This window comes from Tachyglossus aculeatus, chromosome 21 (assembly GCF_015852505.1).
Source record: "Tachyglossus aculeatus isolate mTacAcu1 chromosome 21, mTacAcu1.pri, whole genome shotgun sequence".
Taxonomy (NCBI): domain Eukaryota; kingdom Metazoa; phylum Chordata; class Mammalia; order Monotremata; family Tachyglossidae; genus Tachyglossus; species Tachyglossus aculeatus.
In genome coordinates, this window is record NC_052086.1 from 57674613 (window position 1) to 57689814 (window position 15202).

Sequence of the window (15202 nt, forward strand, 5' to 3'; positions counted from 1 at the left end):
ATTTTCATAGGTATAGTGTTCCAAAAATTCTCCCTAACACTCACCCAACAGGGATGCTACTCCCACCGTCTCAACATCATCATCATCAAATTTGCTGGGTGGTCATCCCCTCTGGACTGTAAACTCCTTGTGAGCAGGGAATGTGATTACAATTCATTCATTCATTCAATCGTATTTATTGAGCGCTTCCTGTGTGCAGAGCACTGTACTAAGCGCTTGGGAAGTACAAGTTGGTAACATATAGAGAGGGTCCTTACCCAATAGCGGGCTCACAGTCTAGAAGGGGGAGACAGACAGACAACAAAACAACACATATTAATAAAATAAAATAAATAGAATAGTAAAATAAATAGAGTAATAAATCTGTACAAACATATATACAGGTGTTGTGGGGAGGGGAAGGAGGTAGGGCTGGGGGGATGGGGGGGAAGTTGGGGAGAGGAAGGAGGGGGCTTAATCTGGGAAGGCCTCTTGGAGGAGGTGAGCTCTCAGTAGGGTTTTGAAGAGAGGAAGAGAGCTAGCTTGGCAGATGTGCAGAGGGAGGGCATTCCAGGCCAGGGGGAGGACGTGGGCCGGGGGTCGACGGCGGGACGGGTGAGAACGAGGCACAGTGAGGAGATTAGCGGCAGAGGAGCGGAGGGTGCTGGCTGGGCTGTAGAAGGAAAGAGGGGAGGTGAGGTAGGAGGGGGCGAGGTGATGGAGAGCCTTGAAGCCGAGTGAGGAGTTTTTGCCTGATGTGTAGGTTGATTGGTAGCCACTGGAGATTTTTGAGGAGTGGAGTAACATGCCCAGAGCGTTTCTGCACAAAGATGATCCGGGCAGCAGCATATAGACTGAAGTGGGGAGAGACAGGAGAATGGGAGATCAGAGAGGAGGCTGATGCAGTAATCCAGTCGGGATAAGGATGAGACACATCCTATCCTGACTCAGTACTCTGCACACAGTAAGCACTCAATAAATACGATTGAAAGAACTCTGTTGTATTGTACTCTCCCAAGCACTTAGTACAGTGCTCTGCACACAGCAAGCGCTTAATCAACACCATCGATTGATGGATTGTCGATTCAGCTGCGGTAGTTTAGTGTTCCCTAGTTCAGGGTTCAGCCCTGACTAAATGTATGTAGGGCGAGGAGAGTAGCGGAAGTCAGAGGGTGGTGGAGCCAGCCCCTCCCTCCTTCCCTTGAGAGACCCTAAGAGAGGCAGGTCTTGGGCTAGTCACAGGCCTCTCAGGGTTGATGGTTGAACAGGAAACATCGCTACCTACAATAAGGAGCCACAATTAAAATCAAGTGAGTGCCTGAGTTAAAAATAAACAAACAAAACAACTGCAGTGGGGGGGGGGGAGAGGGACGTTCCACTTTTCTCAGGGAGGTCAGGCTGGCTGCTGAATAAATATTACAATTATTGACACTTAAACTTTGGAACTTTGTAATTCATTTACAAAGTGCAGATTTCAGCCAGAAATAACAACGTACAAAATTTAGGAAGTAAAACTACCAGCTCTGTGGTTTTTACACTGACACCAGAAATCAATTGTATTTATTGAGTGCTTACTACTATTCATTCATTCATTCATTCAATCGTATTTATTGAGCGCTTGCTGTGTGAAGAGCACTGTACTAAGTGCAGAGCACTATACTCTAAGTGCTTGGGAGAGTACAACAGATTTAACGAACACATTCCCTGCCCATAACGAGATTACATATAGAAGGCCACTCTAGCAGCTTTTCCCTCCAATCTGACTCTCTGTGAGGGTAAGTTTAAAAAAACCCCAACATAAAATGGGTATTATGCATAAAAACCTTATGTGGATGTTTTAAAAGGCTCTATTTCTCAGATGTGGAATAAATACAAAATTAAACCTCTCCTGGGAAATCCTTTTTCCTTGATTTTTTTTGGGGGGGTATTGAAGTTTGGTTCATTTTAACAAAGAAGTGAATAGCTTTGTTGGACCCTGACCCCTGTCTTCCTGACACTCAAACTTATTTGGAAACATAGAGAATTTACAGATACAGTGAGCACTTTTTTTTCATCCCAAACTTGGGGGCACATTGTGTCTGGTAAACAGACCGCTGTTCCAGTGATCAGAATAGGCAGCGCAGATTCGTTTTAGGGGACTGAGGATTTAGGGGAAAGCAGTAAGATCGTTGGGAGAGAGAAAGAGACGGATGAGCATACCAGGAAGAGGCGAGATTTACTCCGGAGAATTGGTTCAAGAAACGCAAATTCACTCACAATCATGTCCAAGAGGGACAAGTCCCTTGGAAAACCAAGGAGATGAAAAACACCCAAAGAAACTCCATCGGAAGAACGTTCAGACAGTAGCACCCGGGCACCCAGTAGAGCAATTGAAAGTTCGGTGCCATCCCAGTGACTCACACTATTGTACCTCGGTTATTTGCTAGGAAGGGCTGAAGGCAGGCTTCTCGGTGAAATTTTGAATTTCCTGGCCTGGACAGAGGCCCGACCTGAGCCTTCCAATCTAAATTAAAGGCGCGGGTGCCTGTGTGTGAATGAATCTTCAGAAGGCAGGGGTGAGGATTCCTTTTCGGGCCCGTGAAGGGGAAGGACTGATGCGAGGGACACCGGCATCCTGAGGAGAATCAATCAATCAATCAATCGTATTTATTGAGCGCTTACTGTGTGCAGAGCACTGTACCAAGCGCTTGGGAAGTACAAGTTGGCAACATATAGAGACAGTCCCTACCCAACAGTGGGCTCACAGTCTAGGAGGGGGAGACAGAGATCAAAACCAAACATATTAACAAAATAAAATAAATACAATAGATAAGTACAAGTAAAATAGAGTAATAAATATGTACAAACATATATACAGGTGCTGTGGGGAAGGGAAGGAGGTATGACGGGGGGATGGAGAGGGGGATGAGGGGCTGCACATAATAAGGCAGGGTCCTGGGACAAAGTCGGGGGCGGAAGGGGGGAGAGGAAACACCCAAGGGCCACCCGAGCTCCCTGTATATATGTTTGTACATATTTTTTACTCTTTATTTATTTATTTTATTTGTACATATCTATTCTATTTTATTTGGTTAGTATGTTTGGTTTTGTCCTCTGTCTCCCCCTTTTAGACTGTGAGCCCGCTGTTGGGTAGGGACTGTCTCTATACGTTGCCAATTTGTACTTCCCAAGCGCTTAGTACAGCGCTCTGCACACAGCAAGCGCTCAATAAATACGACTGATGATTGATGATGGCCCATCCGTGTTTTGTTATGAATCAGCCGGGCACCGCTTGGGTGTAGGAAGCCCTCATCCTCAGAGAGGTTTGGAGCCGAGAGGGGAGCCCGTTGGCAGAAATAGATGATTAAAGAATCCCTGGTTCTGTGTCTTTGCAAAGAGGGGGGGGGGGGGGGAGAGCAGGAAAAATGCTGCAATGTGCAAAGAGGCTGGTGAGTGAGCGACGCGGGGCCAATCGGAGGGCGCCATTCCGAAAGTTGCCTTTTATGGCGGTAGTGGTAGCCCTCAAACCTTATAAAAGGCCAACAATCTGCCCAGCCGGGCTAGCTGTGTGAGCTCCTCCACCCTGCTTCCTCGCTTTTCGGTCCTGCACCACCTCCCTCCTGTCTTTCAGGGTCTAAACTTGCCACTTCAAAGGTAAGCGGCTGCCCCAAGCCTTTTTATTATCCCCATTTCGCTCACCCTCCAAGGATCCCTTTTATTATCCTGGTTCTCCCGGCTCCTTTAAAAGTGGGATTCAGTTGCAACCGTTTAGTCGCCCAGTCGGTGTGTTTGCTTTTGGAGGGGTGAAAAAAGCCAGCCCGGCTGACGTCCTCTGGAAGAGGGCTTCTCTTCCGCGCGTGGATTTGGGGGCTTTTGGGTTGCACTTTGAAAAGGGTTGCAATGGATTTTGCGGGGAAAGTTGACGGTGGCGTTCAGGGTGTGGGAGGGAAAATCGGGTTTGGGGGGCTTGTGTGTTGTGTGCAACCAATCAATAATCGTATTTATTGAGCGCTTACTGTACTAAGCGCTTGGGAAGTACAAGTTGGCAACATATAGAGACAGTCCCTACCCAACAGTGGGCTCGCAGTCACAGTGCGTGACTTGGGAGGTAGGTGGGGTTGCCCTGACTTTTCCTTAAGAGGATTTCGTGGGGGGGAGCTCATCACGCCTGCAAGAAGTTGGGAGAGGAGGAAGGGGGTGGAGGGGAAGCGTCTGGGAAAGGTGGAGGGAAAAGGACCGGCTCCAGAGTGGGATCCGTCCCGGGGGATGCCGCTTCCCTTTCCCCATTGTAGCAGGCCGGCCACATGCTCCACTGGGGGAGGGGGACGCTTTTGTTTCGAGGGGTCCCGGGAGGGAGGGAGGGATGAGCTGCAAAAGGCCCATGGGAGGGGCGGGGATGAAGTTGGGGGGCGCATGTCGGTTTGGGGGGGCTGATAGGGGAGAAGGCCTGCTCACCCGCCCCTTCCCCGGGTTGCAAAGCCCACTAAGGTAGCAAGCCTGTGGGGCCTTCTGTCGAAGGGAGGGCCTCATTTTAGACTGTGAGCCCACTGTTGGGTAGGGACTGTCTCTATATGTTGCCAACTTGTACTTCCCAAGCGCTTAGTCCAGTAATCTGCACACAGTAAGCGCTCAATAAATACGATTGATTGATTGATTCAGCCGGAGGGGGAAATAATGGAGGGGGTCACGTTCTCGGGAGCCCCTAAAGCCCTCAAGGACACGTTGTCCCGCCCTCGTGGGGGTGATGGGGGAAGGGGCAGGCTTCCAAGCGGCCTAGTTAAGTCGTTTTTGCGAGCGTTCCCGGGCCGGAATGACTCGCCAGTTTATCCCGGGGCGGAGACCGGGGCAAGTTCCTTCTCGAAAGAGAAGGGTGTTGGCAACTTCCCCCTTTTGAACTGCCGGGGTGGAAGGAGCCCTCGGGGGTGGGGAAGGGGGAACGTCAGCCAGGGGGAGGGAAGCCAGCGCCGGGGTGGGGCTGCCGCCCTGCCTCGATGGAGGGAGGGGCCTCGGGGGAACCTGGGCCCGGACCCCCGAGGACAGCTGGGACCTCTTAGGTTGCCAACTTGTACTTCCCAAGCGCTTAGTACAGTGCTCTGCACTCAGTAATTGCTCAATAAATACGATTGGATGAATGAATGAGGAGGGTTGGGAGCCCTGAGGGGAACTAAGATTCATTCAGTCGTATTTATTGAGCGCTTACTGCGTGTTTAGTACTTGGTAGCGCTTAGTACAGTGCTCTGCACATAGTAAGCGCTCAATAAATACGATTGATGATGATGTGCAGAGCACTGTAGTAAGCGCTTGGGAAGTTCCTTGAGGAGAGCGAGGGTGAGCCCACTGTTAGGTAGGGACTGGCTCTATATGTTGCCAACTTGTACTTCCCAAGCGCTAAGTACACTGCTCTGCACACAGTAAGCGCTCAATAAATTGATTGAGGGGAGCTAAGATTCATTCAGTCTTATTAATTGAGCGCTTACTGTGTGCAGAGACTAAGCACTTGGGAAGTGCCCTGAGGGGAGCAAGGGGACCTAAGATTCATTCAATCGCATTTATTGAGGTCTTACTGTGTGCAGAGCACTGTACTAAGCGCTTGGGAAGTGCCCTCAGGAGAGCGAGGGGAGCTAAGATTGATTCAATCGTATTTATTGAGCTCTTACTCTGTGCAGAGCACTGTATTAAGCCCTGGGGAAGTGCTCTGAGGAGAGCGAGGGGAGCTAAGATTCATCCAGTCGTATTTACTGAGCGCCTACTGTGTGCAGAGCACTGTACTAGGCGCTTGGGAAGTGCCTTGAGGAGAGCTAGAAGCCCTGAGGAGAGCTGGCTTCCTGCCGCACCGAGGACTTGGGCCAAGCCGCCGCCGCCGCGGCCGCCGCCGACTCCAAACCATTGCCTTTTATGGCAATAATGGGAGCCGCGAGCGGGGACTTCCTTTGTCCCAAATCGGCGCGGGCCGGCGCGCCCCCTAGCGCCCAAAGGCGCCTACTTCAACCGGCCAACAGGAAGCGGAGAAAGGAAATGGCGGGGGGGGGGGAAGAGGGAGGAGGGCCACAGCCTGACAGGCCAACTAATAATAATATTAATAATAATAATGGCGTTTATTAAGCGCTGGGGAGGATACAAGTTGATCCTTCCTCTCCCCCTCGTCCCCTTCTCCATCCCCCCATCTTACCTCCTTCCCTTCCCCACAACACCTGTATATATGTATATATGTTTGTACATATTTGTTACTCTATTTTACTTGTACATATCTATTCTATTTATTTTATTTTGTTAGTATGTTTGGTTTTGTTCTCTGTCTCCCCCTTTTATAGACTGTGAGCCCGCTGTTGGGTAGGGACTGGCTCTGTATGTTGCCAACTTGTACTTCCCAAGCGCTTAGTACAGTGTTCTGCACACAGTAAGCGCTCAATAAGTACGATTGATTGATCAGGTTGCCCCACGTGGGGCTCAGTCTTAATCCCCAATCTTAAAGCACTGTTCTAAGCGCTGGGGAGTTTACTAATTCCTCTCCCCCGCCTGACTTCCTTCCCCTCCCCACAGCACCTGTACATACGTATATATATATATATTTGTACATATTTATTACTCTGTTTTACTTGTGCATATTTATTCTATTTTATTTTGTTAATATGTTTTGTTTTGTTGTTTGTCTCCCCCTTCTAGAGTGTGAGCCCACTGTTGGGTAGGGACCATCTCTATATGTTGCCAACTTGTACTTCCCAAGCCCTTAGTACAGCGCTCTGCACACAGTAAGTGCTCAGTAAATATGATTGACTGAATGCCAAGTTGTGCTTCCCAAGCGCTTAGTACAGTGCTCTGCACACACTAAGTGCTCAATACATGCAATTATTGTATTTTTATTTTGTTAATATGTGTTGTTGTCTGTCTCCCCCTTTGAGACTGTGAGCCCACTGATGGGTAGGGACTGTCTCTATATGTTGCCAACTTGCACTTCCCAAGCCCTTAGTACAGTGCTCTGCACACAGCGCTTAGTAAATATGATTGAATGAATGAATGAAATACAAGGTGATCAGGTTGTCCCACGTGGGGCTCACAGTCTTAATCCCCATTTTACAGCTGAGGTAACTGAGGCACAGAGAAGCAAAGTGATTTCCCCAAAGTCATACAGCTGACAATTGGAGGAGCTGGGATTTGAACCCTTGACCTCTGACTCCAAACCAGGTTCCTTCCAATGAGCCACACTGCAGGCCCTGAGGCAGGCCACCCACCCATCCGGACCTTTGACAACCCCTCTATGTCAAAACTCGAACGGCTTCCCGACATTGGGTAGGGCCCATCCCTCTCTGGTGCCGATTTGGACTTCCCACACCCTTACGTCAGTAAAGATGAAGAAGCAGCTTGGCTCAGTGGAAAGAGCCTGGGTTCTTGGAGTCAGAGGTCATGGATTCAAATCCCGACTCCACCAGTTGTGAGCTGTGTGACTTTGGGCAAGTCATTTCACTTCTGGGCTTCAGTTCCCTCATCTGGAAAATGGGGATTAAGACTGTGATCAGGGGCAACCTGATCAACTTGTGTCCTCCCCAGTGCTTAGAACAGTGCTTTGCACGTAATAAGTGCTTAACAAATACCATTATTATTATTGTTATGAAGGAGTGACGCCCTGCTTCCTCTCCGCAGTTAGCCATGGACGACGATATCGCCGCGCTCGTGGTCGACAATGGATCCGGAATGTGCAAAGCTGGCTTTGCAGGAGACGATGCCCCGCGTGCCGTCTTCCCCTCCATTGTTGGTCGCCCCAGGCATCAGGTATGCTTTCCTCCTGAAGCTTCGTCATTCCGCCAGCGGGAAAGTTTGGATGATGAAGGGACTCTCCCAGTTATACAGGGCAGTGGCCTCCCCCCAAGACACTCTCTGTTTACTAATGAAGGAGGCACCTGTTTTTACCTAGCATTGTAAATGGGGAAGGCCAAGAGTTGGGCCAATAAGAAACATTTCCATTAAAGTTGTAAATTTCCAATATAGATCAAGTTGTTGGATCAAGCTTTTAAAGTAGCTTGGGATAGCATCCCCGGTTCTCACTCCATTTAGTGCTTGGCTAGTGAACCAAGTTGCTACCTTTCTTTGAATACAGTATGCTATTTGTAGGATTTGACATTGGGTCATACCTGGGGAGGGAGAGACAGAAGGTGGGGGAAGTGGTGTAAAGTATGGATTAGTGATCTGAATCAACCAGAGAGAGACACCTTCCTTTTTTTTTTTTTTTTCTCCCTTCAGGGTGTGATGGTTGGTATGGGCCAGAAAGACAGCTATGTTGGTGATGAAGCCCAGAGCAAAAGAGGTATCCTGACCCTGAAGTACCCCATTGAACACGGTATCGTCACCAACTGGGACGACATGGAGAAGATCTGGCACCACACTTTCTACAATGAGCTCCGTGTTGCCCCAGAGGAGCACCCCGTGTTGCTCACAGAAGCTCCCCTTAACCCCAAAGCTAACAGAGAAAAGATGACACAGGTATGAGTAACTGACATCTCCTACTTAATACTTTAGCCTCATCAGCTGGCATTCCTTTATGTGCTCCTTCACTTTCTCTTTTTTTTTCCCCCCTCTTTTTTTTTTTTCCTTTTCTTTACCATTCCCTACAGGCCTTTCCTTTCCTGACCTGAGCCTCCTCTTTGGATCTCTACAGGTTTTATTTGCTCTTCCTGAACTGGTTTTCCTTTTGCTGACTTTACTAGCAACTAAAAACTGCTATTCCTTATCTAGGTACTAACAATCCAATTGCTTGTAGTGACTCCTAAAACCTAAGTAGTGGCTCTCTAGCTTCTCTGTCCCAGCTGGTGCCATTCTCCCTATCAAATAGGAGTGGGGGTTAAACGTTCTTAAAGACCTGTTATTAAAATGAACTACTGTTGACACAGACGCTCGCACTCGATTTAGTCCGTAGAGTAACGACACTCCTGCATGACTACTTGTTGCAACGCCCTGAGTGTTGAATAGGCTGCTTATCCATAGCTGATCTCCTTGATGTCTCTTCACAGATCATGTTCGAGACCTTCAATACCCCGGCCATGTACGTTGCCATCCAGGCTGTGCTGTCCCTGTATGCCTCTGGTCGTACCACTGGTATTGTGATGGACTCTGGTGATGGTGTCACCCACACTGTGCCCATCTACGAAGGTTATGCTCTTCCCCACGCCATCCTCCGTCTGGATCTGGCTGGCCGCGACCTGACGGACTACCTCATGAAGATCTTGACCGAGAGAGGGTACAGCTTCACCACCACAGCTGAGAGGGAAATCGTGCGTGACATCAAGGAGAAGCTGTGCTATGTGGCTCTTGACTTCGAGCAGGAGATGGCCACAGCTGCCTCCAGCTCTTCTCTGGAGAAGAGCTATGAGTTGCCTGATGGTCAGGTGATCACCATTGGCAATGAGAGATTCAGGTGCCCGGAGGCTCTCTTCCAGCCCTCTTTCTTGGGTAAGTTCTGTTTTTCATTTATTTTGCACCTCCCCGCCCCGCTAAATGTAAGGAAATTGGCTGGAGGATGATCATTCTTCTCCTTTATTTACATCTCCCTCCATCCCATGTCCTACGCAATTCCACACAATCGGTAAAATACCTCAGTAGTCACCCCATCCCACCTGAATAGCTTAATAACGGGAGCACGTTACGGAAGAAATCCAATGCTGAATTGTCTGCCGTAGGTATGGAATCCTGTGGTATCCACGAAACTACCTTCAACTCAATTATGAAGTGTGACGTTGACATCCGTAAGGACCTGTATGCCAATACCGTGCTGTCTGGTGGTACCACCATGTACCCGGGCATTGCTGACCGAATGCAGAAGGAGATCACAGCTCTGGCACCCAGCACAATGAAAATCAAGGTGAGTCTTTGTTTCCCAGCAACCAGAGGACTTCCAGTTAGTCTCTCTACCTTCGGGTTCTCCGCCTGAAGCGCTGGATGCGATGGGGATCGCTTTGGCCAACGTAGCAAAACTGGCAGCTTAGCCAACTGTCCTCACATTTAAAGCTACCTTATAGGGAGCAGCCTCTCCTGTTGGCAGGGGAGCTTTGTGCTTGAGAGGTTTTAACTTCTTCTTGTCCTTCCGCAGATCATTGCCCCACCTGAGCGTAAGTACTCTGTCTGGATTGGGGGCTCCATCCTGGCCTCCCTGTCCACCTTCCAGCAGATGTGGATCAGTAAGCAGGAGTATGATGAGTCCGGGCCCTCCATCGTTCACCGCAAATGCTTCTAAATGGACTGTTACTGTATCACACCTTGACAAACGTAACTGCGCGAAAAACGAGACGAGATTGGCATGGCTTTATTTGTTTTTTTTGGCGCTTGACTCAGGATTTAAAAACTGGAACGGTGAAGGTGACAGCAGTCTAGTATGTCGAAGGGATCATCCCCAAAGTTCTACAGTGTCTGGGACTTTGATTGTACATTTGTTTTTTTAATAGTCATTCCAAATAATTGTGTAATGCATTGTTACAGGAAGTTTACCCACCTCTGAAGGCCAACTCTGTTCCAAAAGTTACCCCAAACCAGTAAAAAAAAAAGTAGAAGTACTGCTTTACGTGTAACCATCCATAAAAAATGTCTTTTTGTATCTTCTGCCTTAACACTTTTTTTTTTTAGTGCCACGTGGTGCACTTTTTTTTTTGTTTTTTTTTTTTCTCCCCAATTTATAGATGTGAATGAAGGCTTTTACAGTCTCCCTTGTGGAGAGTTCGTTGTGGTGCCAGTATGTGAGAGGAGGGAGGAGCTTACCTGTACACTGACTTAAGACCAGTTCAAATAAAAGTGCACATTAAAGAGACTTTTGATTGACCTCTCATCTCTTCTCCTTTCACTGTAAGCATTCAGGAAGTTGAGAATACTTAATATACTTCAGGTATTGGTAATGGGCAAGAGCAAGTATTCATCCTGCAGCAAATGGGATTGGGCTCATTCAGTTGTTTATTAGATTGGGAACCCAATCACCCGTTTCTGTGGTACTGTTAGCTTATCAGAACTACTAAACTAATAATAATTGTGATATTTGTTAGGCACTGTATTAAGCACTGGGGTGGATAAAAACAGATAGTATTGGACACAGTTCCTGTCCTGTATGGGGCTCACAGTCTCAATCCCCATTTTACAGTTGGGGTTACTGAGGCCCAGGAAAATGAAGTGATTTGCCCAAGCTCACACAGCAGACACGTAGTAGAGCTACAAAGTTAAACACTTGGTTGTGGGATCCTCACTAAGCAGCACTGAGGATTTATGGATTCCATGGAAGCTGATTGAACTGGAGTTGGCCGTAGTGTGACATGTACACTTGGTTGCTTTGGAAATGGGGGGGAAAAAAAGCATTTAGCGCTTCAGTCAATAAGTAAATCACAGGTATGTACATGAGTGCTGTGGGGCTGGGAGCAGGGAATTCCAATTGTATTGAGGGCTTAGGTGTAAAGCACGGTATTAAGGGCTTGCAAGAGTACAATACAACAATATAAAGGGCTTGCAAGAGTACAATACAACAATATACATGCATACACAATAAAGGGGAGCAAGTTGGTATAAGGAAAGGGGAGGGAAAAGAACAAAGAGCTTAGGGAAGGGCTCTTGGAAATGTGCCTTGAATAAGGCTTTGAAGGGGGTGGAGGGTAATTGTCAGATTTGAGGAGGAAGCGGGCAAGGGATAGGTGAGATCGAGGTATAGTGAGATAGCATCAGGGGAGTGAAGTGGGTAGGTTGTTGAAGAGTAGTAATTGCTTTAAAACCAAGGGTGAGGTCTTTCTGTTGAAGGTAGATGGGCAACCTGTAGTCTTTTGAGTGGGGAAATGATACTCAATACACAAATGTCTTAATCCAAATGCTAATAATAATGGAAAACATTTCCATAATGAGAAAACATTTCTCAACATTATTGGGTTGACTAGTCTTGAGTATCTTCACCCCTCCCCCCCACCACTCTCCTAGCTCATGCAATGTCAGAATTCATCACCAATAGTAATCAGTGAGCTCTTACTCTGCGCAGAGCATTTTTTTAAGTGCTTGAAAGAGTACAATACAAGAGTTGGTGGACACATACCCTGCCCACAACAAGGTTACAGACTAGAATGGGGAGACAGGCTGACAATTTATGAACATCAGTGCTGTGGGGTGAATAGCAAATACCCGAGGGTTACAGAGCCAAGTGCTCAGAGGGCACAGTGAGTGAGGGGTACAGACTGAACTGTAGTAGACCAGTGAGGAGGAGGAGGCAAGTTGATTGTTTTAAAGCCCCAAGGTAAGGAGTTTCTGTTTGCAGAGATGGATGGGGAACCACTGGAGGTATTTGAGTGGGGAGATCTGGACTGAATGTAAAGATGGCCCATGCAATCGTACCGTACTCTCCCAAGTGCTTAATACAATGCTGTGCACACAGTAAGTGTTTAATAACTATGAACAAATGAGTGAAGTATGGAGTGGTGAGGCAGGGAAGTCAATGAGGACGCAGAGATACTAGTCAACGTGGGATAAGTGCTTCGATCAGCATAACAGCAGTTTGGGTGAGGAGGAAAGGGTGGATTTTAGTGATGTGAAGGTAGAAATGACAGGATTTGGTGACAGTATGTTTGGGTTGGGGGGGGGGGCTGTCTTGTGGGTGGCCATGAGTATTTCCTGTGTGCGATATTTGTGGTGAAAAGGCCAATTTGTGACTAGAAATCCCATTTTCCACATTTAGATCCTGCATTGTAGTGGCTTTAAAATGGTCTGAGATATTTAGGTGTATGATAAAGACAACATGCACTATGTAACACCTAGCACCATGGATTTTAATGAGAGAATAGCCTAGCAAACAGTGCTCAAAACTATTTCCCAAGGACTCCACTTGACATCATGAGTTTTCATTGTTACTTGTGCTTGTCTCTGTTACCTGTCCCACGTAGGACTGAGCTGCTCATCCTCCCATTTAGCTTTTTACCTTATCCCCATTTTACAGATAGAAAGCCAAGGCCCAGAGAGGTTAAAGGGGATGCCCAATGTCCCATACTAAGCCAGGGTTAGGGCTGGGATTTGAATGCCTCTTGTCTGACTCTCAGACCCCTTCTCTCCATTAAGCCATGAAGGTGTATTTTTAAATGATGACTTTTCACTGATCTTTGTTGTATGTTGGGCAAATTACATCCTCTCTGGGCCTCAGTTTTCATCTTAAGGAGTGTACTGCATTATTCACACATTCTAGTGCTGTGATTTTAATTGTTTCTGTTTCTGATCCTATCTTTGCATACAGTAGCCCCATTAAGCTGTAGGAATCATTAGTCCATAATGAATAATAGTAAACTAAAGTGAATATACCTAACATACTCTACACCCCTATTTTCTAAGTGACAATTTTAATTTTTGCTCTCCAAAAATTAAGTATGCATCCTTGGATTTAAAGCCTCAAACTTTTGAAATGGGTCACCTCTAAAGCCATATGCTATAGGAGTACATATTATTAATAATAATAGTAATAATTGTGGTAGTAAAGCGCTTACTATGTGCCAGGCACTGTATTAAGTGCTGGGGGATACAAGCAAATTGGGTTGAACACAGTCCCTGTCACACGTGGGGCTCACAGTCTCAATCCCCATTTTACAGATAGGTAACTGAGGCCCAGAGAAGTGAAGTGACTTGCCCAAAGTCAGCAGACAAGGGGCAGAGCTGGGATTAGAACTCATGACCTCCATGTGTGTGTGTGTGTGTGTATATATATATATATATATATATACACATATATATATATATGTATAGGCATATGTATATAGGCATATATATATACATATATAATATATATATAGGCAGAGTACAATGGGAAGCAGTGTGGCTCAGTGGAAAAGAGCCCGGGCTTTGGAGTCAGAGGTCATGGGTTCAAATGCCGGCTCCACCAACTGTCAGCTGTGTGGCTTTGGGCAAGTCACTTCACTTCTCCATGCCTGTATCCCATCTGTAAAATGGGGATTAAAACTGTGAGCCCCCCGTGGGACAACCTGATCACCTTGTAACCTCCCCAGCGCTTAGAACAGTGCCCTGCACATATCTTGACATGGCTTAATAAATACCATCATTATTATTATTATATAGGCATTGTACTCTGCCTATGGGGAACTCTACAAATTGCACTGTAAAAATTCCCCAGCCCCAACATTCATTTTGAGGTTGTAGTAATTCTGGCATTGAGCCAGGATTAGAACCCGAGGCCTTCTGGCTCCCAGGCCGTGCTCTATCCACAAGGCTTCATTGCCTAATTGTGGTATTTTGTTAAGCAGTTTCTGTGGGCCAGGCACTGTACTAAATGCTGGGGTGGATACAAGCAAATCGGGTTTGACACAGTTTGAGGGAGAAGGGAGGCTCGCAGTTTCTGTGGAAGTGATAATGGGCGCCGCCGCCTCTTTCAGTGGCAGCCATAGTTACCCCTGTTGCTGCTGCTACTGCTCCTCCTACCGCAGTGTGGCCTAGTGGATAGAGCACAGCCCTGGCAGTCAGAAGGTCGTGGGTTCTAATTCCGGCTCTGCCACTTGCCTGTTGTGTGGCCTCGGGCTAGTCACTTCACTTCTCTGTGCCTCGGTTACCTCATCTGGAAAATGGGGATTAAGACTGTGAGCCCCCCGTGGGTCAACCTGATCACCTCGTAACCTCCCCAGCGCTTAGAACAGTGCTTTGCACATAGTAAGCGCTCAATAAATGCCATTGTTATTATTATTATTATTAAAATGGGGATGAAGACTTTGAGCCCTTTGCTCAGGGACTGTGTCCAACTTGATTTGCCTTTATCCACCCCAGAGCTTCGTACAGTTATTACTGTTATTATTAATTACTGTTATTATTAATTATCCAGGGACTGATTTTCCAGGCCCATCACATTAGAGATGAAGCGTGGCTTAGTGGAAAGAGCACGGATTTAGGAGTCAGAGGTTGTGGGTTCTAATCACGACTCCCCCACTTGTCAGCAGTGTGACTTTGGGAAAGTCACTTAACTTCTCTGTGCCTCAGATACCTCATCTGTAAAATGGGAATAAAGACTGTGAGCCCCAAGTGGGACAACCTGATTATCTTGTATCTCCCCTAGTGCTTAGAACACTGCTTGGCCCATAGTAAGCGCTCAACAAATACCATCATTATTATTATTTCACTGTTCTTTCAGGGCTTGCCTTCTGTTTCGTTCAGGGGTAACAGACTCACTACCTGGAGGTGGATGGGGATGAGAGAAAGAGTTCACTTTTACTGCTTGAAAGCAGTTGGTGGGAAAGACTTGGGAGAGACAGAT

At 47.2% G+C, this 15202-nt stretch overlaps 1 protein-coding gene across 2 annotated transcripts; it reads left to right on the top strand.

The window, feature by feature from the left end:
- The first annotated feature begins 3509 nt into the window (after window positions 1-3509).
- ACTB (actin beta) lies at window positions 3510-10758 on the top strand. Of its 2 annotated transcripts, none has more exons than XM_038762452.1 (6): window positions 3510-3612; window positions 7597-7725; window positions 8194-8433; window positions 8961-9399; window positions 9627-9808; window positions 10037-10758. In XM_038762452.1, exons 2-6 carry the CDS (start codon window positions 7603-7605, stop codon window positions 10178-10180), a joined length of 1128 nt encoding a protein of 375 aa, XP_038618380.1. In that variant the 5' UTR covers window positions 3510-3612; window positions 7597-7602; the 3' UTR covers window positions 10181-10758. The 2 variants fall into 2 exon arrangements, with proteins under 2 accessions (XP_038618380.1, XP_038618381.1); XM_038762453.1 differs by having other exon boundaries at window positions 3540-3612; window positions 7570-7725.
- Window positions 10759-15202: the final 4444 nt, after the last annotated feature.